At 47.5% G+C, this 25,153-nt stretch overlaps 2 protein-coding genes and 1 pseudogene across 2 annotated transcripts in view; 2 read left to right on the forward strand and 1 right to left on the reverse strand.

Annotated features, from left to right (window-relative positions):
* The window catches only part of LOC146200259 (solute carrier family 52, riboflavin transporter, member 3-B-like), a 95,380-nt gene that overhangs the window by 57,084 nt on the left and 13,143 nt on the right, over nucleotides 1-25,153 (reverse strand). The window lies entirely within an intron of this gene.
* Nucleotides 1-25,153, forward strand: part of LOC146200260 (uncharacterized) — an 86,236-nt pseudogene that overhangs the window by 25,368 nt on the left and 35,715 nt on the right.
* On the forward strand, nucleotides 19,724-20,383 carry LOC146200261 (uncharacterized). The gene has a single exon (XM_084595892.1). The coding sequence runs from the start codon at nucleotides 19,724-19,726 to the stop codon at nucleotides 20,381-20,383; it is 660 nt and encodes a 219-aa protein (XP_084452018.1).

Below are 25,153 nucleotides of genomic sequence, written 5' to 3' on the forward strand. Positions count from 1 at the left end.
CCCGACGATTGAACGGTGGGAGGAAATGCTGTTCAGTTCAGACCCGAAAGTTCAGCACCATGCTGACTTTAAGATCAAGAGCGGCTGCAAAATCCCACTAACTCCCGAAATATGGCGGCCGAGCACCTAGTTTTATTTCATTAAAGAATGTTGTCATCATCATCACGATCACTACTGGCAGAAAGCTATGCAACTAAGCATTGCTGATAGCGAAACCGCTGGAACACGGGCCTACCACGTTTGTTTGTGAAGTCAGTCAGGACCAGATTTCTCGATATGAATATCGACGAAAAACACAAGGCGTGGGACGTGACAATTCATTACGTTCTCTTCAGCGCGCGGCCCAATGTCACTAGCGAAGAACGACAAGAAAGCAATTGAAGCTGAGATGAACAAACTATTTCCAACAGTCAGCTTTTATGAAAAGACCTCCACTAAATTAACGCCTTGAGTCTAATGTACGCCTGAAGATGACAGTTTATTTCGAGACTGAAATTGTTAGGTCCTATGTAGGCAGACTGAAAACTCCGCAGGGGTTCCTGGGCCTATAAATAACCAATTGTCAGTGCTATTGTTTCACTAAGTAAACGGGACGCAAACAAGACTGTTTGTCATCATTCAGAGCACACACTAAAGCCGAAAGCATTGCTTCTGAAACTCAGTAAACATTTAGTGACCACGGCTGACTCACCAGATCCTCACTTCAAGACAAGCAGCCTGTAGCGGTACTTGACCGCCGCCGGAAATCCTACGAAGCTGGTTCCATATGGTGACCAAATGCTGTTTTGCTGGGGACCTTTCCTCTCTGGTTAACGTAAAGTGATATCAAGGGTTTCACCCTGCAGTTCACCGACTGCACAATTATTGCCATTCTCTAATCTATTTCTAGGCTCATTCGCTCCGATTTTCCTCATCCTTCTCCCTACTTTTCAATGTTTTTGCCCTACCTTTCCTCGTCACCGTGCAAACCGTAAACAATGTTCTCATTTATAACATTTTCTCTCAATAGTGTACTTCTAGCTTTCAGTACCACCTTTCTAGATTATCTTAGGCGATCGCTCCAGTGATGGTGGGTAAAGGGACAAAACGCATTCTTTTTTTCAACGCCATAGTTGTACGGGCCGAAACGATAGCACACCAAGTACAGCTAGCGCATTCATTTTCCTGACGGTAATTCCACTCAGTTCCTTCCTCCACCTAGTCTTCAGGTTTGTGCATCGGAAGTTCATTTCCGGCATAGTCGAACTTGCCAAGATCACTAGGGACAAAATGAAGAGAAGAAAATATGGGAAATCGACTTATGGAATCATCTTTGCGCAAAGTTCAGATATAAATCACGAACAGACCGGTAAATTGCTGCCCATGGCGGCCTTCCCACCATTAACGTCGGCGTATCATTCTGAAGTCTCGGTCAACAAAACTGTATCTGTTGGCGTCGAATCGCATATGGCTGCTGTGCATGTGCAGTGTGAATCAATGCGATGTCGTCGAACGATAGGGGAATTAAATTATTTGCGGGATATTTTAGATTTGTAATTTCGTTTCAGAGTTGTATATGGTTATTTATTTGTATAAATACGTAACTCAACTTACGACTTATATGGTATTATTTGAGTGCCTAGGAATTAGGCTCTAGAATGGAGCAACGTTCTCCATGAGCGCCGCGCTGTACAGCGGCCACCCCTGTTCGGGATGAAACGATGGCCCTACACCAGAGTTTGGTGCTATGCATGCGTCAATATGGATGCAGCTAGCACAGGACCGAGTTAAGTGGAGTAGAATGGGGGAGGCCCTCGCCCTGCAGTGGGTGTAGTCTGGCTGATGATGATGATGACGTGGCTATATATTTTCCTTTGCTGTTTTCGCCTTTTTGCAAGGGACGATTTTTCAATATGGTTGTGAGGGTTGCGGTATGCAGTAGAGCTTTCGAAATTAGCAAGAACAGCGCTTTACAGGCAAATATAAAATAAATAATGAAGGTTCGTTGCCAGCAAAAGTGGATCGGAACCACGCCGCGAACCGATTTTGAACGGTTCCTTCGCGATATTCAGTTTCGGTTCCGGTTCCGCATCGACAGCCTACATGTCACGCGTACAAACATCGATATATGTTGTACACACGAAGAGCTAAAGCCTTTTTGTGCTGGCAAAGCAATTCAGAGAGCAGTTAACACTCGTATGCCTCAAGAACGCCGATGCTGCTATACACCAATACAGAACACAGTGTGTCATCCCTCCCCCTCTCTCTCTCACTGCACATTCTTAAGTTGTCGGCGGGGCGTGGGGTTATGGCATACGGTATGTCGCGCGAATGCGACAAATACGAAGGGCATTGAGGCCAGAAAGCCGGAGTCCAGAGGGCCGAGAAGACCACTTATTTTAGAGAGTTGATTGAAGCGTACTATAGAGGTGCTGTTGGCATTAGCCCATGGTCTACGGCATAACAGCGCAAAAGCAACAACGGTCGTCATGAAAGGGATAGAAACCAGCAAGCAGAACGATAACGAGTGTCCTCCGCATAGACGGGGTTGCCTGATTGCTCTCACGGCGTGCACTTGTGCGCCGGCCACTGGGTTATCGTTGTCGCCGCAGCCTCACTGCACCAATCCTGAAATGACTACGATGGCCGAAGGCTGCTCGTCTGCGCCCATAAAATTTTGCGCAACTCCCTGTAGCCGTTCAGAAGGCGTTGGATGCAAGGATATGTTGTGAGCCTGGCAGTTGCCTTGACTCGTTAATACATGACCACAGTTGCGTTTGCTAGTTGACTCTGCATCCAACGTGATTCCTTATCCAAATCAGTAGATTAAGACTTCGGGACAGTTGGTGTTCCATTGCGTATATTAATACCAGAGCAACACAGCATAAGACAAGACTAAGACACGAGGACCTACAAGCACTGAACTTCCAAATGATATTTATTTGGTGATATATATACTACTTGTGTAGTGATATCCCAACAACATTACCTATGAAACTTTCTTAGCGTGCCAATTCGTAAAAAAAACTGCAACTCTGCATTAAAGCTATCCAAAGCACACTAACACAATGTTTATGCCAACCGACCATCTCGGCAGCCTCCACAATCTGCCGCACTATTTGATCCGAATGCCTGATGATTACCGAGCAGGCTACATTTAGGTTGCATGCGAAAAGGCATAAACGCCTCAAAAAACATCAATATAGGACCTTCGAGACAGGCACAGGAGATCTGGCGCTGCATCGTCGCGAATGCAAGACCAAAAATCAAGCTTGGGAAGGAAAGCAGCGCCCCCCGGACCTTGCCAGCTATTCAGTAACCAACAGGCATTCGGACCAGGCAGTGCGGGAGATTGCGGAGGCTGCCGAGATGGTCGGTCAGCATGACAATTGTGCTGGTGCACCTTCGATAGCCTTAACAAATGCACAGTTGCTGTTTTTGACGAAGTGACAAGCTGAGAAATTTTAATGTTGTTGGGAAAAAGTGGTATGTAATATTTCTACCATTAAACGCCAACTGAATGTTCAGCGCGTGTTTTGTCCTTGTGTTTTAGTTGTGTCTTTTTCTGTGTTTCGCCGGTATTAATACACAATATCCATAACAATTCAAGATGCATCTGCCGGTCGTCGCTACTATTTCTAACCTAGACGGATTACTGAGGGACAGCAAGAGCTGCTGTTGTTTTCCTTATGCAGATTGCCTATACCTAACTGGGATATCGTCCAGTCGTCAAGGAATAGAGGGTTTACAAAAGTAGGTCTGGCAACAATGAGCTGAGCGCTTACCTAACCTTAAACCCCCCCCCCCTCCCCCCGCCGTTGACGGTGATATTTTGGTAGCGTCACCTTCGTCAGTGCCAGCTACGTAGTGCATTGCACACGTGCTTGCCACATTCTAACCAAATTTACTATGCGAGGACCGACTTTTAGATGCCAAAAGACAAGGCCTGGTAGAGTACCGTAGAGTCTGTCCCTGGCGATTTCCTCCAGAGACACCTAGACGTGTATTCTGATAGTCGAGGCAGGCGGGGCACTCCGGCAGCACTGCCGAGCGGGGTTACAAACTGACCTGTACGTCGTACACGGCCCCTTGACGATCCGCATAGCGTCATCTCTATCCGCACTCAGAATTCAAACTTCTGCACTTTTGAAAATATTTTTGCCCACGTGCTTTTGCTGTGTGCTTGGACGCCTGTGCGAAACAATCCCCAGTATGTTTTCTTGGTTTGCTCGTCACCGTGGCCCATCACAGACTGGTACACACTTCATTTGTGAAATGAGCCAGGATGCATTCCCTTTGTGATGAGAGAATCGCGTGCAATCTGACATAAGCTGGAATGACGATCAGGCGCGAAGATCATGTGTAAAATTGTGCATTTTCGTACGCGGCAATCCAGGCAAGCGATAGTTATCAATAAAAAAAAAAAAAACTCGTGAGAGTGTTTGCATGAAAGGGGGTTTAAGAATGAATACAATCTGGCATACTTAGCTTCTGGTCAAACCATGCCCTTTATGATGTCGAAGACGTTAGAGGAAATCACGGAATAAGGGTGAGAAAATCGGCTGTTCAATGCTAGCGGTGCTACTAAATTGAGTAGTTTGCATAACTCTGTCTTAGTGCTGCCACTGAGAAAAATGGCAAAATATCTGTTTTTACAACTTTAACTGTCTAACGTGAAAACTTTGACAGAATTTTGCTCTGAGAAAACAGAAAGAAGTACAGAAACCAGCAGCCACAATAATGGCGCAAATCAGGTGCTATAGTGAGCGCTTAGCTGTTTGCATGCGAATATATTTTAAGCGCCCAAATGTTTTCTACAGTGTTTAATAAGCCTACACTTCAAGTTCAAAACAATCCTTAGCACGATAAACAACTTCGCTGTTTTAGGTGATCCCGATCACATTCTGTGAGCTAGCTCCCAGACAGAAGGGCGTGGCGTAATATTTGACATACCGCGAGAGAAATTCGTAAAGCCGGTCAGGAATGCAAACGAGCGGTCGCATACACAGCTACCTTGTTTCCATGTACGTCTGCGACGGTGCGCTGGCCGTGAAAGAGCACACAGAAAACATGCCGACGTTCTGAACCGAGCTTGGTGACCGGAGTGTTGTTAAAACTTGCAACCATCACTTGTGCGCATTCCAACGCAGCTGGCGTTGCGTTCACGGTTTCCACGAAGCCACACATTGACGGCATAATTTACGGGAGACGCGGGCGGACTGATGAAATCATTGCCGCCGCGCGAAGTTTGTGTTTCTCTCACTAGATCGTGCTATCTTTTTTAAAACCTCTATTGAGAGGTAAATAGAATCAACTGTGTATTTTTCTGGCCCAAATGTTACCGACCGAGAGCATGATAGCTGCTATTTCGCTTTTCTCTTCACGTTATGAAGTCTATTGGCCGATACCAGTGCGGTGCTGAAGGCGGAAGTGCGCCACGACATGATATCAACGGGGAAGTCCGCTAGTTGACAGCAATTAAAATATATGATTTTAGACAGGACAAAGGGAGAAACGAGAGTACGTCTACGAAGTTACCCCCCAAGGTCAGCAGATCAACCTCGTGACGCTGTTGATGCCCATGACGTTATAAATCACTGCCACAGTAGCGGACATAACGTATATGACGGAATGAGCTGTGGTGTACAAAGCCACCTTGTGCGTTTTAGTGACTCGTTCAGCTGCAGCCTTTTGATACGAGTAGGGTTCGAGGGCACTTTGAACAAAAAAAAAAATGCTGTATCACAAGGAATGCCACCTGGAACTGTTCTTTCCTGTCATGTCTATTATTATTAGAACGACTCATTTCCCCAACGCCTTGAGTAAATTTGCAGGCATATTGGCCCCCATAAATGCGACATTTGCATTTGGTTTACAGCCTACCACCACCATGTGAAGAGATTCGATAACTTGAGAGACCCTTGTTCCAGCAAACGATTACTTTTTAGGTATCACATAACAGATACGACCAGCCTTTTCCTATTCCCATGTATAGGTAGACGCGCTGCAAATGACAGACTCTGGCAGCCTTTGCATTCGTCTGTTGGTACATGGCATTTTTGGCGTAGGCTTCACTTCCACCTCTAGTGGCGATGTACTAAGGACTCAGTTGTCCCGCCTTATTTCCGCTCCTGAATGTGCTTCATGGGTCAGCAAGAGGACAGGGTGCCCAGAATCCCGACTCCATGGTTCGCGAATTTCGTTCTCAGTCCAGGGCCTCTGCTGGCTGCATTGCGAAAAATCACGGCTTTCAAAGCAGACTTTCTGTGGCCGTACGACGAGGTTACTCTGCGAATGAGCTTTCTTGAGTGAAATTAAAATTGCTCATTATGTATATTGTAAAAAATAAATTACAGCTGGGGAAACAGGAAAAACGCTTCCCTGGAGGGCTTCACTGGCCGGTAATCTTCCTGCAGCAAAGAGGCAGGACCACAGATAACAGATTATGTTTTTGATAAACCTTGTCGGCCTCAAACGTGAAAGAAATATTTTTTAAACGCGTTTCAAAAGATGGGTGAAATGAGTCTCGAATCCCTAACTTCCTCAATACTTAACACCTTCTTTTCATATAACTGAGGCTGAATTTTGCGGTTTGTATTTTCGCTGGAAAAATTGCCTCCTATTTCTTGCACATGTTAAAAATAGAGTAAGTATTAAGGCAATAAAATCAACTACATTCTGAACTGGGACTTCATAAAATTCGTGAGTATTCCAACTGTTGCTGCTGTTGTTTAACGTTTTTATAACCCTCACAACTTTGGTTCGGCTGGCTAAATGTATATTGTATTTTCATTATGAGTACATACGCATTTACTAGCATTATAGGACGTAGCACGAGTAGCAGCATTATTTGCAAAGGGTTCTGAAATACTTAACGCAATTCAATGCCCGAAAAAACTCATTAATTTTTGTGCCTGCTTCAAGTCCTGATGCAAATCACCACGATTTAAGATGCTATTCGGCCTCGAACATAGTAGACTGCTTGCGATGCTGAGTCCAAAAAAGATCCGCAGTATGTTCCGCGTGTGTCATATCTTGTTTATTAGCTAATTACTGCGGCAGGTTTGAAATGAAAGTAATACATCAGGGGACAACTTCTGACGAAAACATTGGTACAGCTTGTCCCTCGACTAATTTGCGTAATTTGGGAGTAAAACACAGTTCCCAGCTTTCATTCTTATTCTGTGTCGCCGGGAAAAGACAATGTCGTAGTACATTTCAGTTCAGTTCAGGCGTTCAGTCGTGTCCGACTCTTCGTGACCCTATGGACCATGTCACGCCAGGCTTTCCGGTCTCTCACTATCTTCTTAACATCACATAGCTTCATCTGCAATGCCTAGAGAATGCCATCTAACCATCGCGATCGCTGCCTACCCCTTCTCCGGCGACCCTCAACCTTTCCCAACATCAAATCTTTCTCCAGCGACTCCTCTCTTCTCATCAGATGACCAAAGTAGCTGAGCTTTAACTTTAGAATTTGACCCTCCAATGAGCAGTCAGGGTTTATGGTCGACAATATCGACTGATTTGATCTTCTGGCAGTCCAAGGAACTCTTAAGAGTCTTCGCCAGCACCACAATTCAAACGCGTCAATTCTTCGGCGGTCAGCCTTTTTCACAGTCCAACTCTCGCATCCATACATCACAACTGGAAAGACCATAGCACGGGTTATACGGATCTTGGTTGGCAGACTAATGTCTCTGCTCTCTACTAGGCGGTCAAGGCTAACCATTGCTCTCTTTCCCAGAAGCAGGCGTCTCCTAATTTCATGGCTGCAGTCTCCTTCCGAGGTAATCTTGGCGCCCAAGAACAGAAAATCTGTCACAGCTTCCACTTCTTGTCCATTGATGCTCCAGGACTTGATAGGGCAAGACGCCATGATCTTCGTCTTTTTAATGTTCAGTTTAAGCCCAAACTTCTCACTCTCTTCTTGTACGCGCATCAGAAGTCTCTTGAGATCCAATTCACTTTCTGCCATTAAAGTGGTATCATCCGCATATCTAAGGTTGTTGATGCGTTTTCCAGCGATCTTCACTCCAGCTGAAGACTCGTCCAGACCGGCCTTCCTCATGATGCACTCTGCATATAGGTTAAATAGGCAGGGCGACAGTATGCAGCCTTGCCTCAACCCTTTCTCAATCGGAAACCAATCAGTAAGACCATGCCCAGTTCTGACTGTGGCCTCTTGCCCTTCATAAAGGTTCCTGAGGAGACAGATGAGGTGAATTGGAACTCCCATCTCTTGGAGAGCTTGCCACAATCTGCTGTGATCTACGCAGTCAAACGCTTTCGCATAATCAATAAAGCAGAAGTAAATGGGTTTCTGGAACTCTCTTGCTTTTTCCATGATCCAGCGAAGGTTGGCAATTTGGTCTCTAGTTCCTCTGGCCTTGCGAAACCCAGCTTGCACGTCCGGAAGCTCCCGATCCATATACTGCTGCAGCCTACCTTGCAGGATTTTTAACATCACCTTGCTAGCATGCGAAATAAGCGCGATCGTGCGGTAGTTGGAACAATCTTTGGCACTGCCTTTCTTTGGAATGGGGATGTAAACTGACCTCCTCCAATCCTGTGGCCACTGCAGGGTTGTCCAAATCTTTTGACATAATGTATGCAGTGTGTTAACAGCGTCGTGGTTGAGGTTTTGAAGCAACTCAGCTGGAATACCATCAATTCCGCTAGCTTTGTTCTTAGCAAGGCTGGCTAAGGCCCATTCAACTTCACTCTTCAGGATGCCCGGCTCGAGATCAGTAATCACAACCGTCCTATGTTGGGTTTGCACATCCGGGTCCTTCTTGTACAGTTCTTCTGTGTATTCCTGCCACCTCTTCTTTATCTCTGAGGCTTCAGTGAGGTCCTTGCCTCGTTTGTCCTTTATCACGCCCAGCTTAGCACAGAAGCTTCCTTTGATATCTTTGATTGTCTTATACAGAGCTCTTGTGTTCCTTAATTGGCTGTTGTCCTCAACTGCTTGACACTGTATGTTCAAGAAGGCATTCTTATCTCTCCTTGCTATTTTCTGAAAATCCGCATTGAGAACCTTGTATCTTTCTCTTTCCCCCATACCTTTTGCCATCCTCCTTTCCTCAGCTATTTGCAAAGCCTCTTCAGATAACCAGTTTGCTTTTTTGCATTTCTTTTGCTTTGGAACTACCTTAGTAGCAACTTCTTGTATTATATCACGAACATCAGTCCACATCTCTTCGGACTCTTTGTCTTCTAGATCTAATTCTTGAAATCGATTGCTCACTTCCACAGCATATTCTAATGGAATCTGATCCAGATCATACCTGAAAGGCCTTCTAGTTTTCTGCGTTTTCCTCAATCGAAGCTTAATTTTGGCAACAAGAAGCTGATGATCGGTGCCACAATCGGCCCCAGGCCTTGTTTTTACTGCTTGTGTAGCGCTTCTCCATCTCTGCCGGCAAATAATATAATCGATCTGATTCCTGTACAGACCGTCCGGTGAAATCCATGTGTACAGGCGCCTCTTGTACTGTTGAAAATGAGTATTCGCTATGGTCAGGTTGTTTTCTTGACAGAACTCTACTAGCCTCTGCCCAGCTTCATTTGGCTCACCAAGACCGAACTTGCCTGTAATTCCGGATATTTCTTCACTCCCGACCTTAGCATTCCAGTCTCCTATGAGAAAAACGACGTCTGATGATGGGGTGCGGTCTAAAAGGCATTGTAGGTCCGCATAAAATCTCTCAATGTCAGCTTCTTCAGCAGCAGTGGTCGGTGCATAGACTTGGATAACAATGTCGTAGTACATAAGGATCAGTATATCAATGCGCTCATTTATGCTTCACTTGCCCTATTCTAAGCCTGATATCCCATTCGGCTGGAAACAGAAGCTCAGTAAACGATTTTAAATTCTTTTCTATAGTATATTACGACATTGATGGGAACTACGGACACGTTTTCTTACCGCAGAAATAACGGCCAATGTTCACAGATAAAGAGGATAAGAACTCATTTATACGTATCACTGGATTGGTAAAAACATCACATAATGCTGATTCTGGGTGTAATATTCATCGTGACCACAAATAATAACATAAGAAACTTAGTTGTGGTCTGAAATATCACGGCACCGTGAACGCGCGTTTGTTTCCTTACTGCTCTAGAGTTTTGACGAGAGACAGAGCTGCGCTAATATTAAAATACTTATCAAAGATTGTTGTCATGTGAAGCAAATATAAAATTTTCTTCATCTGAAATGCTCATGTTTGATCCTGAAAAACATAACTCCTGTTCGGATAAGGGATGGATACATCTAAATGCGAGCAACGTTTCTGTTGGTTACTATATTAAGGGGAGCACATGATTTTTACAAGCCCCTAGCGTTGCACCCTTCATTGCACCCTTTGATACAAGACGTGCGACTCATTTGAACTCAAATGATAGTTTCCGGACTGCAAAGATTGGTTTATCAACAAACCTAGCGAAAAGGTTACCAGGTCAACAATAATAATGTATGCAACCCAGAAGCTTGCAGAAGCACTTATTATAGAAATGGGGCAGTTACGATCGGAAGCCATGTACGATAGCATGAACACCTTGGAAGCCATAGATATATACCGCTGCGTTTTTGAAGTACAAGCGAGCGCCATGAGTAGTTGGAGCCTTTCTGAACACATTCCCAATGTGTCTATTCCTTTTTACACTGATAGTAAACATATAAACACAAGGATATATAATGGTTTGGTTTAGTTTGTGGGGTTTGACGTCCCAAAGCGACTCAGGCTATGAGAGACGCCGTAGTGAAGGACTTCAGAAATTTCGACCACTTGGGGTTTTTTAACGTACACTGACATCGCACAGCACAGGGGCGCTTTGCTCTTCGCCTTCATCGAAAAGCGGCCACCAAGGCCGGGATTCGATACCGCGTCCTCAGGAACAGTAGTCGAGCACCGCAATCACTGCGCCACCTCGGCGGGGTTGGATATATAATGATGTGAGTATTGTTTTATGCAGTCTCAATTTAATTCTTTCTTAGAACGATCGTTGCCGAAGTCTCACGTCAATCCTTCATGACGACGGCAAAGTCAGGGTAATTTAAAAACCGCGAGATGGTGTAAAAATCCGACCAATACAACAAACCGCGCACAGTACCTTTTTGAAAGTATAATAAACAAACATAAGGTGCCACGGAGCTCATACGACAGGACTTTCCTTCCCAACGCAAGCTCAGCCAACGTTGCGAAGCCTACGTACGTCTAATACCAGAGATAACGTCATCAATACCTGTTGTGTAAAAAAAGTCGTCCCTTCAAAACTGTGCAAAAATGCCTTTTGCAGGCTGAATTCTATTCGGGGCTATCGATTGCTTCTGTCGAACTGCTGCCGACCCACGACACCGCCGCGTTTAGCTAGTAAAACAACAAACCTTTGGATCCACTCTTACCTTTCTAACGCCGAAGAATGCCCGCGAAACGAGAAAATAGCCACCAGCCGAACAGACTGTTTTCTTCAAGAAGACTCAAACTTAGCGTCCGGCTCCAAGGATTCCGCACCGGCCTCTTACCCCACACAGGCATCACAGCTGTTCTGGGGCAACCAGAAAACGCAACAGATTAGATAGCAGAAACCATGGAATGAAGAAAAAGGTCTGAACGAGCCCGCAAATGCAGTGAGAGCACCGAGTAAAGGTGTCATCCACACCGGCCATGCGTATCTTATCAGCTTACTGGGTTGCTCCACTAACGTTTTATATCGTATCGATAAGAGGCGAACTAGCCAATGGCCCATTGTAGTTGTTTCATCATAGTAAAACAAACGTAAGAAAAGAATGAGGAGAGTAAAAAAAGAAAACAACGTTACTCTAGGCAAGCTTCCGGTCTGAGTGAAAAGGAGTGGTTGCCTCTTACGCAGACATTAACATCCAATCTGGTCGGCATCTCAAGTGCGGTTAGTGAGCAGAGCCTTCGTCCACACCCGCTGTCAGTCTCTTTCAGCGCGTTTTGAGGCATTCTTCTCGGGAATTCACGCATAACAAAGACAATAGGCATCGGTTCTCATGAATCAATATCTGACAATGTCAACCAGACGACTCCAGGATCCCCCTATTGTGTACGATGCTACTTTATCTCCATTGTCAGTTTAAGATTCCAGGATTATTTGGCATCCTAAAAGGCGAAGCGGCTGCTCCATTGAGGCTACCATTTTCCTATCGGGGTAAACCTTCATTTCGCAATGACCCTCTCAGCTATCCCGTCTTGTCCTGACGCATGTTGGGCGAGACCAATCGAGACGTCTCGCGAAGGGGAACACGTCGTACTAGCTCTGCTCATAAGATGACGCTCTGAAATGATTAAGCTTTCTTCAAAAAATCCGGACTCGCCGCAGCAGAGTATAACATCAATAGAAATTCATTCGACTTATTTGGAAGAGTAAGGTTGAAAGTTAGGCGAATTGAATCTGGTTCGTTTTGAAGGTAGCCTGAAAAACGAGCACCAAAAGTAGAAGTACACAACACGGGCGCTTTTAGTAGTAGAAGGACACAAAGCGCCCGTGTTGTGTGCTTCTACCCTTGGTCCTCGTTTTTCGCGCTATCTTGAAAATGAATTATTTGGAAGAGCTTCGCCCGCACAAAAACTTAAAAAAATCAGCGCTCTAAGAGCGCCCGCAGTTCTTTCTACCACCATCTCAGTATCATTAAAAGGGGAAACAATAAAATACTAATTCAACGTAGCCTAATAACGCTGACGTTAAGAAATAGCAAATATACAACTGTTTGCCGAAAATAAAGCATTTGGGAAAACAATTAACTACTTAAGAGTGACGCTCACATCGGTTCCCCACTTCCGGCTTCGTGCAACACCGGTTATGACGTATTTATGTTGTCGAAGACGCTATCTCGTTGTCATGACGAATTGTCATCAGAATACAAAACGAGTAGCGCGGCAAGCGTAGATAAAAGGGCATGCGACAACGTTCATTGTGCAAAACAACAAAAGAATGGTGGCGAGAAAGGGGAGGCGCAAACACTAGCGCTAAAACTTTCCTGTCGCATTTTGTGCCCATAGACTGTGTATGGCCTTCTTACGCTGCAAGATCAGACCAGCAAGCTCTCAACGGCAATGGCACCCTGCTGTGCTTGCTAGGCAGCCGTTGAAGCTGTTTTTTGTGATCACTGCAGCAGTAGATTCTGCTAAATTGCACTATGTCATTTAGTGCACGCACAAAATAAAGTTCGAAAGCTACGCGGCCTATCTGCGAACCTGTACCTGTGGTTTACATGTCTTTTGGCTGTTTCAGTGGAGAAAAAGTAGTTCAACAACCCCTTTGATAGCTCACTAACCCTCCTGTAACTATTGCATATCGTTGCCCTATCCCCTTTCACTCCCACCTTCCTCCCTTCCCTTACGGCGCGGTTGAGGTGTCCGCAGAAAACAAGTGATAGTTACCGCCCGCGCCTTTCCCTTCGTATACATCAATCAATTAGTTTTTTTTTAATGCGAAAGCAGTACTTGAAAACTCCAGGAAAGGCGCGGTATCTATCACCCTTGCTCTGTGGACACTTGAACCGCGCCGTAAGCGAAGGGACGAAGAGAGTGAAAGTGGAAAGAGAAAAGGGGGAGCCGTAGTGGAGGGCTACGGAGTAATTTCGACCACCTGGGGATCTTTAACGTGCGCTGACATCGCACAGCACACGGACGCCTCTTCGTTTCGCCTCCATTGAAACGCAGCGTATGCTTTCTGTGCAATGTCAGTGCATGTTAAAGATCCGCAGGTGATAAAAATTACTCCGTAGCCCTCCACTACGGCTCCTCTTTCTATCTTTCCGTTCTCACTCCCACCTTCCACCCTTCCGTTTCGGCTGGTTAAATTGTGTACAGAAACAACCCGACCTCGGCGGCTGCGTTTCGATGGGGGCGAAACGAAGAGGCGTCGTGTGCTGTGCGAGGTCAGCGCACATTAAAGATCCCCAGGTGGTCGAAATTACTCCGTAGCCCTCCACTACGGCTCCTCTTTCTCTCTTTCCACTTTCACTCCCACCTTCCTCCCTTCCCTTACGGCGCAGTGCGGTGTCCACAGAAAACAAGTGAGACAGTTACTGCGCCTTTCCCTTCCTACAAATAAATCAGTGTACAGAAACAAGTGTAACATAAACGCCTTTCCATTCCTGTGAACCAATTATTATTAAAGAGAGAAAGAGGAGCCGTAGTGGAGGATTACGGAGTAATTTCGACCACCTGGGGATCTTTAACGATGCGGAAGACTCCCCTGATGGGGCTGGGACACGTGGTTCACCGCCGCTTGCAGCGGGGGCTGGTTGGTTGGTTGGTTGGTTCATAGGAAGGGAAAGACGCAGTATCTGTCACACTTGCTCTGTGGACACCTGAACCGCGCCGTAAGGGAAGGGATGAAGGTGGGAGTGAAAGTGGATAGAGAGAAAGGGGAGCCGTAGTGGAGGGCTACGGAGTAATTTCGACCACCTGGGGATCTTTAACGTGCGCTGACATCGCACAGCACACGGACGCCACTTCGTTTCGCCTCCATCGAAACGCAGCCGCCGAGGCCGGGATTCGATCCCGGGAACTCCGGCACAGTAGTCGGGCGTCTTACCACTGCACCACCCCGGCGGGGCATCGGGGGCTGGCCTGTTACCGAATTTTTTGTCTGTTTTGGGCTGTCCTTGCGCCCGCCACCGCTTCGGTGGTGGACAGCGGCTGTTGTTGCGGCGCGCGTCTTTCTCTCCCTCTTCCTTTTCTTTCTTCTCTATTTTTTGTTTTGTCTGAACGAGGCAGCGAAGGTGGGCCCCACCGGGGTGGTGCAGTGGTAAGACGCCCGACTACTGTGCCGGAGTACCCGGGTTCGAACCCGATCTCGGCGGCTGCGTTTCGATGGAGGCAAAACGAAGAGGCGTCCGTGTGCTGTGCGATGTCAGCGCACGTTAAAGATCCCCAGGTGGTCGAAATTACGCCGTAGCCCTCCATACGGCTCCTCTTTCTCTGCACTGGGAACACAACCGTAGGGCGAATTACATTTGGGGTAGTGCGAGTTTAGTTGAGAGCACGGGCGGGTGTGCAGGATGGAGCCTCCCGATAATACTGAACGACGCAGAGATAGGCGTCGGGTTAGGAAATAATGTCTGAATGTAGTTACTGATCTCTGTGTAGTATATATTGATTAACGTTTTATGAAATACAGTCTTCCCTTTGGTTGTAAGGTTTGAACTCCTGCCCGAGAGATGGCTAGACAATTACGGCATCAGCAGCTGCACAGCAAGAAAAATGGATGCTGTCAGCAAGCAGCTGTATGACGTAGACAACGTGCCCAGCATCATCGATGCATCATGCATCATTCGCATGCATCCAGACACACCAGTGACAGAAGTCATTGCACCTTATGCCATCATATGCATGTCGTTTTTCTATATACGCACGCCACTGCCCCACCTTCATGTGGCGAAGTTTTCAGGTTTTCATTTCAAAATTGTGACGCGCCTGTACGTCGTGCAGCGTCCCGATGCATACAGAGATAGTCAACAGCCTCTGAAGCCAAGTAAGCCATAGGAGATTTTTTTTTTTTTTGGTGTCGACGAATGTGAAATAACAACATAATCGTAGCAGTAATCAATAATCAATTAGAAATTGGAACAAAAACAACCACATACTAAGGGTGGATGCAGACCCTCCACCTCTGAATATCGCGTACGTTGTTCCACCGGCTAATCTACGGCGACAGTTGTTCAGTCTACTACTTTCTTAGCTATTTATATGCGATGTAAGTTATAGCGTCTCGCCAGCCAAAGTTTTGCCCATAGAGGTGGATGTGGATTACCCTGTGCTACCACGAGTGTCACCTGGAACGTGGTGTAACGAGAAGGATGGGAACTGTTTGATAACTATCTTACACTAATTATGACATCGAGGCTGCCAGATTCGATGCATTAGGTCATAGGTTTTTCCCAAGCTTATCATGTTTAAATGAGGCAAAAAATAGCGACGACGACGACGACGACGACGATGATGATGATGATGATGATGGGAGATGCCACACCGTTTCTAGCCAGTAAGATGCTGCGTACATGATAATTTCCTTTATGCAAATCTCTAGTTCTAGAATTACCTTTACGTCTTTGGATTTCGAGTCCATGATGTCGTGTTGTAATCGGAGCATCACGTCCTGCGTGCATAGGACCGGTCGGAACCCGACCGTTTCGTGCGGCCACAGGTCGATTTTTTCTCCATGAAATTAGTTAGCCTTGTTTGGATTACGCGTTCCATACGCTTTCCAATGCAGGAGGTTAGAGAAATAGTTCTGAGGTTTTCCAATTTCGGCGGCTTGCCAGGTTTTGGAATTAGCACAACGTTTGCAGTTTTCCACTGCTGGGGAAGACGACTGCTACTCCATACTTCTTGCATGTATTTGGTGAGTGCCGTAATGGAGGCGTCGTCTAGGTTTCTTAGCATTTTGTTTGTTATCCCATCGGGGCCGGGGGCTGATCGCGTCTTTAAGCTCAGGATTTCGGCTCTAACCTCCGCTTCTCGAATGGGCGCGTCGAGGGCCTCGTTCGGAGGGCCCGCGTATTGCGTAAGAGGGAAGGATTTTGTATCGCCGACATATGTATCTACAAGTTTAGTTATTAGTTCCGCATCCGTCTCCTCGAACGCGTGTCTCGCCTTTGCTATTGTTGTGTTCGACTGTTTTCGAACTGTCGGGATCAAGAAGATATCGTAGCAGGCTCCACGTCTTTGAAAGGCTCATGTTGCCCTCCATCTCATCGCACCTGTTACATCAAATTTGCTCGCAGAGTTTAATTGCATAATCCTCTACTTCCTTATTGTGCCTCACTATTTCTCGCTTTAGGATTTGGTTCCATCTCTGACATCATAGGCGTCTTTCCATACCTTTTTTGCTTCCCACATGTGTAGGAGTTTCCTGTCGACTGTTTTCGGTACATCGTCCCCTTCTAGGGTAATGGTAGCGGATTTAACGTGGCGCATGAGGGTTTCAGCCAAATCGTCGATGTTTTGAACGTTTTCTTCTATGTTTGCGGATTCTCTAATTTGTCTGAATTTCTCGCATTCGATTGCGCTGATTATCTTTTCTTGTCTTAGTTTGACTCCCCGTTGAAGAGTTATTTCAAGGACTTAGTGATCGCTTCCAAAGTTGAGCTCTGTGTTCTTCCGCCTAAGCTCCTCCATGTTTTTGGTGAATGTTAAGGCAAGGGATGTGTCGTTGCTCACACTGTTTCCCACCCTGGTCGGGCAGCCAGAGTCTGTCGGCACGCTGATTTTTAATTCGTGAAAATCTTCCCATAACTGCCTGCCCTTCAGATTTTGCCCATTATATCCCCACTCTTGGTGGCAGGCGTTGAAGTCTCCTACAATTAGCAAAGAGTTGGCTCCGGCTGCCTTCATTGGTTTGCGGAATAATGTCGTCAACCTAACTTTGCGCTGCTTAGGAGAGCTAAATATGTTTCGGACGAAAATACTGGGTTTCTTCTTCCTGCCCGTGATGATTTCAACGAAAACCGCCTCAATGTCGCGAGAACTAATTTCATGTTCGATCACCGCTACGTTCCTTATGACGAATGTAGTGAAGCGGGATTTTTTTCCCCGGGCACTAGCAAACGCTTGATATCCTGATAATTTAATCACTCCTTTGCTAGTTTCCTGTAGAGCTACGGCTAGAGGTTTTTCAACTGTTTGATCGAGGTGTTGTTGCACTAACGCTCGCTTGCGCGGGAACATTCGGCAGTTCCACTGCCATACCGTCGAATTATTCTTTGGTTGCGTTTTGCCCTAGTTAGAATTGGTCAAGTATCCCTTCTCTCGCCGTTTGCCTTTCTGTAAGAGCCGCGTTTGTATGTTTAATTATTCCTAAATTCTGTTTAGAGCGCCTATGATATTGGCCATGCATGTCTCGAGCCGCTCGAGTCTCGCCCCGTATTTGGCGTCTAGTCTACGTTCTGTTGCCACCAGCGAATCCGTTTCTCCGCCTCTCCATTTCTGCGGGGGAGGTGGTCTGATATGTTCAGTGATCATTGCCTCCTCCTCCATGTCTGACGCCGCGGGTGGTGTTAGCATCTTAGGCGTCGCCGGTGAAGGTGTCAGTTTGGCTACTTGTTTTGCGGGGGGAGCCTGTGGAGGCGAGGGTCACCCGGAATTTGGTCTTGATTTAGATTGGTGGAGGTCCTGGGTGAGCTTTTCAATTATCTCCCTCAAATCCTCGACTTCCTTTCTTAATTTTTTTTTTCTATTTTCTTTGTTTTCCTCATCTTTAGCCTGGTGTACACTGCTGAAACTCGCGGTTTTACTGTCCCCGCGCCGAGTTCGCTTTCGGGGGGCCCACGGGTTCCTGAGGTCCCTGGAGTTGGCCGTACGTGGCATGGATTTTGACCCCGACCTGGAATTGGATCCTGACCGCTCCCTGCTGCTGCGGCAGCTCAAACGGCGACGACGTCGGTTGGCGGCTTCCTCCAACTGCGGGAAGTCCCCGCTCTGCGCCCGGAAGCCTCCACCCCTATCTTGAGAATATCCGCGTTGGTCACGGTGGTCTCCTCCGAATTTCGAGCGTCCTCTGCGGCCGCTCTCAGGTGTGGTGTCGGAATATGCTGCTGCTATTCGGCGATTTTCTGCTCCCATTGACGTTTTAACGCGACAGCGTTAAGGAGCTCGTGTCGCAGAAAAGCCGGTGTCGTCGGCGTCGGCGGCGTTGGCCGTGAGCGATAAACCCCGGCATGCAATTCATAAATAAAAAGCAACTTCCAAGATGGGCTGGGTGGGAATCGAACCAGGGTCTCCGGAGTGTGAGACGGAGACGCTACCACTCAGCCACGAGTTCGATGCTTGAAAGCGGTACAAAAGCGCTTCTAGTGAATGCGGTGTTGCCTTAGAAACGTGCCGTATAGCGTTATACTGCGGTGTATATCGGTAATTATGAGCATGTTACTTACAGAAGTCGCAGTTACACGAGTAGCGAAGTACATCTCCGCTACATTTTTTCTGCGCTTTGCGCACATGCAGAGCCATCTTGCGGCAAACACAGAAGAACCCCTCCTCGCAATGTGCGGCGCTGCCCCGACACGTGGCGCGCCACTCGCCCCTGACGTTTCGCCGTGCACCCTCATGGGTTGTAGAATCAAGCGTCTTTCCTTTCTTTAGATCACTATCTTCGCTCACCCGCTTCTCCCCTTCGAGCCGCGCGGGTACCGGTGCGAGGATGCCCCAATACCCTTGCGTTTAATAAGTTTTCTCGCTCTCTCCCCTTCCAACATCCAGTGTGCGTCACTCGAACAGTGGTGTTTAGGCGACGTGGCTCCTCTTTCCGCTCACAGCGCGATTGCTAGGTGCAGCGTCTGATGCCGGACGCCTCTGACGTGATCGCTGCGCCGTAGCGCTTCTGCTGGGAAAGCGTCCCCTGCGATGTGTGCCGAGCTGCTTCCGAGGAATCATGCTTCTGCGTGGTGCTCCCAAGCGAGATAGAGGACGCTCCCATCAAGGCGTCAGCCCCATGATCGCGTCCGGCTTTATGGCGCGTGGCTGCCCGGCTTTCTCCCTCCGAGACACCGAGTTCTTTGGTTCGTTCCGCTTGCTCAGGCGCACGTTTCGTTGCCGCGCCGAACGTTGCGTTGCTCGGCGCTCACCGCGTGATTCGTGAGTGCAAAGTCCGACGTGAGGCGCCTCATCAGTGATTGCTGCGCCGTAGCGCATTGTCTTACACTCCTTGGCAGGTCGACGGGTGTTGTATTGCAGGGCCTTGCGCGCTCGCTCTTGAGACGCGTGAGATGGAAGCGGCGCCGTCTACCAGTGCATGTAGCACTACAGTGTCTTGCTCATCAGTGTCTTCACCGCCGGCGAGTACTGATGGACCATCTCCGTCAACTGGTGTTCGACCACGAGGAAGGCCACGGAGGACGGAGGCACAGAAGGCGGAGACCAAAGCTCGCCATGCTGAGGCCATGCGACGAAAGCGGCGTGGGAACGCCGAGTTGCGGGAACGAGAGGTTCAGGCGAAACGGCAACGGCGGTCCGTGAGCCCGGAATTCAGGGCAAGGGAGGCCGAGGCAATGCGTCCTAAACGTGCCGAAGATGCGTGCCGAACGGCAAGGGAAGCCGCAGCCAAACGGCAGCAACGCCAATCAAACGCCGCGCTGAGAGCCAGGGAGGCTGAGATCAAACGCCAGCGCTGTGACATGAATCCCCAAATACGAGCGCGGGAAGCTGAGGTCAGGCGACAACAGCGGCAAGAAAATCCTGATTTGAGGGCGCGTGAGGCTGAAGACAAGCGTCAGCAGCGGCAGGAAGACCCCGAGTTCAGAGCACGTGAGGCCGAGGCCCGGCGCCAACAGCGGCAGGAAAACTCGGAGTTGCGGACGAATGAGGCCCAAGCCAGACGACAACAGCGGCAAGACTGTCCAGAAATTCGAGCCAGGGAAGCCGACTGACCGACATACTCAGTGCGTGTGAACGCTGAAGGAACAAGGGAGCAAGAAACGTTGTAGTTTGCACAACACAGTGCGATAATGTAGATTGTGAGAAGCACTTGTTTGAACAAATAATTAGAAAAAAGTTGTACAGTGCACTTAGAAGTGTTGAGTATGAAAACTATGTATTTGTGTGACTCAAGAGCATACCGAGCGAATGAGTGGGCGGTGCGAACGAGGTGCAATAACGCTATCGCGTTCCACTCTTGAAGGCGAAGCTTAAGCGTCCTCCAAATTTTTTTGTTCTGGTATGGAGTCCTGTAGAGCTCTCTGCACTTTTGTCGCCAAGCGGATGGTCTTTGCAGCACAGCTGACATTTTATATCGCAGGTGTGTCCCTGATCTCGGTGTTCTGCTCCGCATCCTCTGCACTTAGCGTTGTTGGGATCTGGGCAGACATCTTCGCGGCGCCCTAGGCGTCCGCATGCGTTGCAAACCTCGTATTTCTTTCTATTAATGCACATCCTTGCTATGTACGGGAGAGTTTCACCTACTTCGGAACGTCTGGTTTTTCAAACAGTATGAGCACGGTAGTTGAGCTCCTGCCCACGCGCCTGGCTCCTAGCACGGGGGGGGGGGGGGGGGGGGGGGGGGGGGGTTGCCTTTGACCATGCGTTGGTTGGTTGGTTGGTTGGTTCATAGGAAGAGAAAGGCGCAGTATCTGTCACACTTGCTCTGTGGACACCTGAACCGCGCCGTAAGGGAGGGGTGAAGGTGGGAGTGAAAGTGGATAGAGAGAAAGGAGGGCCGTAGTGGAGGGCTACGGAGTAATTTCGACCACCTGGGGATCTCTAACGTGCGCTGATATCGCACAGCACACGGACGCCTCTTCGTTTCGCCTCCATCGAAACGCAGCCGCCGAGATCGGGTTCGAACCCGGGTACTCCGGCACAGTAGTCGGTTATGGCGACGTATGCCGTCATTTGAATTTTCTGGCCCTCGAATTCGAGACGCGTAGTGCGACGTGTTTTCTTTGACATTCTTCGCTGTCTGTTGCGATGAGGATAGGCTGTTTTGTGTTAACCGAGAAGGCGTTTTCCGCGGCCTCTCTGATGTTTACATTCGCGATGCGCGCGATCAACTCCGCAAGTTCAATGTTGCCGTGCTTAATAAAGCGGCTGAATCCTCTCCGTGGGCGGAGAATCATTTTGTCAGTTCCGTCGGATGCCTTGATCGATTTACTTTCAACCGACTTCGCTGCCAATCTCTTTCCGGAAGAGATTGGCAGCGAAGTTGGTTACCAAGAACGCGTTGCTTCTGTAAAAGACTGCATTGAAGTGAGTGACATCATACCCTTCCAGAATACTGCTGCAATGAACACTGGCTATTTTATTACCATATTGTTTTACTAGCATGCTACGTTTATCGCTTTTAACAGCCGGTTGTATTTACAGTGCCAGGGTATTTGTATTGTGTCCTGTGTTACCCCCGTGTTATGTAATATTTTTCTTGCGTCTGATGACCGCGGTCCCTGTTTTTAGCCTTTGACACTGGGAGAGTTTTCAAGGTCTCTAGACACGTCGACGACTTTTCAATCATTCTGAGGAGACAGAACGATGGATTTTATATGGAAACCGTGGAACAAATCATAGATGCTTTTCATTACATCGGAAAGGGCTTCAAGTTTACATCAGAAATACTGTAGCCTGAATTCCTGCAGTGTTAAACCTAAATCGTCACACAAATTCACACAAAAAGGTGTCTGCTAGTGCTATCGTCCCAGAGTTTGTAAGGTTTCACTTCCTTACTATTCGGCGCGGCAGCAAGATAATTAAGCGAGCAACCACGATGCTGAGTGGTAAAGTGTGCCTTGCAGAGATCCTGCGGTACATGATGGAGAGCTTTGATGACCAGCAGTATAGAGGCTTAGATCGGCGGCCTATCCCGAACACTTAACGGTGGCCGTACCGGAGGCTCAATGCAGAGTGTGAAAGGACACGCCCGTATGCAGAAAAGGCATCATGAAGGGGAAGTCACGACGAGACCTTTTTTTGCATCTTATGTGCATAAGGTGGCTGATACTTTGAAGAAGGTTGCTAGCAAACACGGTGTCAGGGTGGTCTTCTCCGCCCAAAAAAATTGGCCAATATATGCGTGCAAATCACGGGCCTTGACAGTAGAAAACAAGGCAACGGCTCCTCTAAGAAGTACGTCAATCCGTACGTCAAATGTGCCACTGGGGTTACTTATCAATTCCCCTTAACCTGTGCCAAGGTATACGATGTGTGACTGTCGCGCTGCAGAGCACATGCGTTTTATAACAAAGAGTTCAAATATTCACCTCGTTTCTAAAAAGAAGTCTGACCAGTTGAAGTCGGCGCTTGTACTGTCTGTGTCTGTTTGTTATATCGTATTAGCGCTGTGGAATCTTTTCTTCTGTGTGTACTGTGCGATGTCAGTGCACGTTAAAGATCTCCAGGTGGTAGAAATCATTCCGCAGCCCTCCAATGCGACTCTTTTTTATTGCGAAAGCAATACTACTCGCACTTTCAAGCGTTCGGGTGACCCGGCCGAAGTTACGTCTTACCCACGTGACGCTGTCCCATGACACAACACGTGACACACGGGCTGACAAGAGCTGCCAAAGGTTATGTCAGAGTCAGCCTGCTAGGAAACTGTCATTCACTTTACCCCTACAGGCCAGCAAGGCACGTTTATACGGCTTGGTTAAAGCGGGCCTTTATATGTGGGCTGAGGAAGAAGAAAAAGAGAAGAACGCTCGGTCACCCGCAGCCAATGCTTTCGCTCAATACTGGGTTCAGCAGCGTTGAACCTTTGGAATTTTTTTTCTCTCAACTTTCTATCCCACCTGCCTTCCTTCCCTTACGGCTCAGTGCAGGTGTCCACAGAACAAGTTTGACAAATACTCCGCCTTTCCTTTCCATTGAACCAATGATTGATTTACCCTATTCCACAATGCAATTCGATAACGCTGCTGACATGATCACGATGCCCATAATTCATAGAACATGTGTTTCAGCTCCTTAACTTCCAAAATTAGAGGCTCCGCGGGCCACTTCACAACATGAAATCTATCGCTGCAGTTTTATGACACCCATCAGGACACAAACTACTGCAAACACTGCAGGACAGTAAGTGGCCAATACTACTAACACCCAAGAGGCCTGAAAGCGCGAGCATTTGCCGGCTACTATCAGCACGACGGCGAGAAATATGTTTGCATATCCGCAATGAGTACGTCATTCAGGTTGGTTGGTTCATAGGAAGGGAAAGGCGCAGTATCTGTCACACTTGCTCTGTGGACGCCTGAACCGCGCCGTAAGGGGAGGGATGAAGGTGGGAGTGAAAGTGGATAGAGAGAAAGGGGGGCCGTAGTGGAGGGCTACGGAGTAATTTCGACCACCTGGGGATCTTTAACGTGCGCTGACATCGCACAGCGCACGGACGCCACTTCGTTTCGCCTCCATAGAAACGCAGCCGCCGTGGTCGGGTTCGAACCCGGGAACTCCAGCGCAGTAGTCGGGCGTCTTACCACTGCACCACCCCGGCGGGGCGTCACTCAGGCGAGGACCAGGATTCTGTCCACCAGGCGAGGACCAGGATTCTGTCCACCGTCGGCGCGACCAAGGATGGTCAAACATGACAGTGTCAGAGTGAGGACCATTGCAGGTTTTCTTAATTCACCTACCTAGACAAATATATTACACATAAAAGTCAAATGTGGATATCGTCAGGGCATCGTTCAAAGCAACTGGCGCCTAGAGTAAATTAATATTGAGCTGCCTAAACAGGTAAGCAGCTCATATAATAAAATACTTCAACGAAAAAGCGTTGACTATTAATGACGGAGCAAATTAGGAAGCTACCAAGCATGCAGAACAGAATGACCGAAAAATACAAAGCGTTAGACAGCAGGCAGAGACACAGAAGGACGAAACTGGTATTATTGAATTTAAAAGAAGTATAATGTAGAAATATATCAAAATTGCAAAAGGCACAGTAGAAAGTAATTGTTCTAAAATAACGCAAGAGGCAGTGCCCTATGCTCTGAACCTACAGGTTAGGTTGCCTCTGAAAGCACAACTACAAAAATAATTAGACGGTCTATTAGATATCTCTTAAGAGGAGAATGGTGAAAGCTTACCTTTCCTCTCCTATCAGTTCCCTCTATTCGTTTGCCTTTTATCGGCGTTCGTTGCAGTTCTGCATATAATTATATTTGGTTTATCGGAAAGGAAAGAAGCAGTATCTGTCACACTGGCAAGTGTGAGTTTGGACGGTACACCATCGCTCCTGTCGCGTGGCGTTCCTTGGCGCGCGTTCAAATTTGGGATTTCAGGTGGCAGGAACGCTAGGCAAGAGTATATGTCGCGGAATCTTGCGGATAATAATAATAATAATAATAATAATAATAATAATAATAATAATAATAATAATAATAATAATAATAATAATAATAATAATAATAATAATAATAATAATAATAATAATTGGTTCACAGAAAGGAAAAGGCGCAGTATCTGTGACACTTGCTCTGTGGACACCTGAACCACGCCTTAAGGGAAGGGATGAAGGTGGGAGTGAAAGTGGAAAGAGAGAAAGAGGAGCCGTAGTGGAGCGCTACGGAGTAATTTCGACCACGGGATCTTTAACGTGCGCTGACATCGGAATATGACAGATCTCGCGCCTAGATCTGGTGCCCAAATGTCGGGCATTTGATTTCGTTCCACGACGCTAGAAAGGCTTTCGTCTTAAGAAGTAACCAAGAGGA

Source organism: Amblyomma maculatum, chromosome 2 (genome assembly GCF_055883805.1).
Source record: "Amblyomma maculatum isolate TAMU_Amacu chromosome 2, ASM5588380v1, whole genome shotgun sequence".
Taxonomy (NCBI): Eukaryota; Metazoa; Arthropoda; class Arachnida; order Ixodida; family Ixodidae; genus Amblyomma; species Amblyomma maculatum.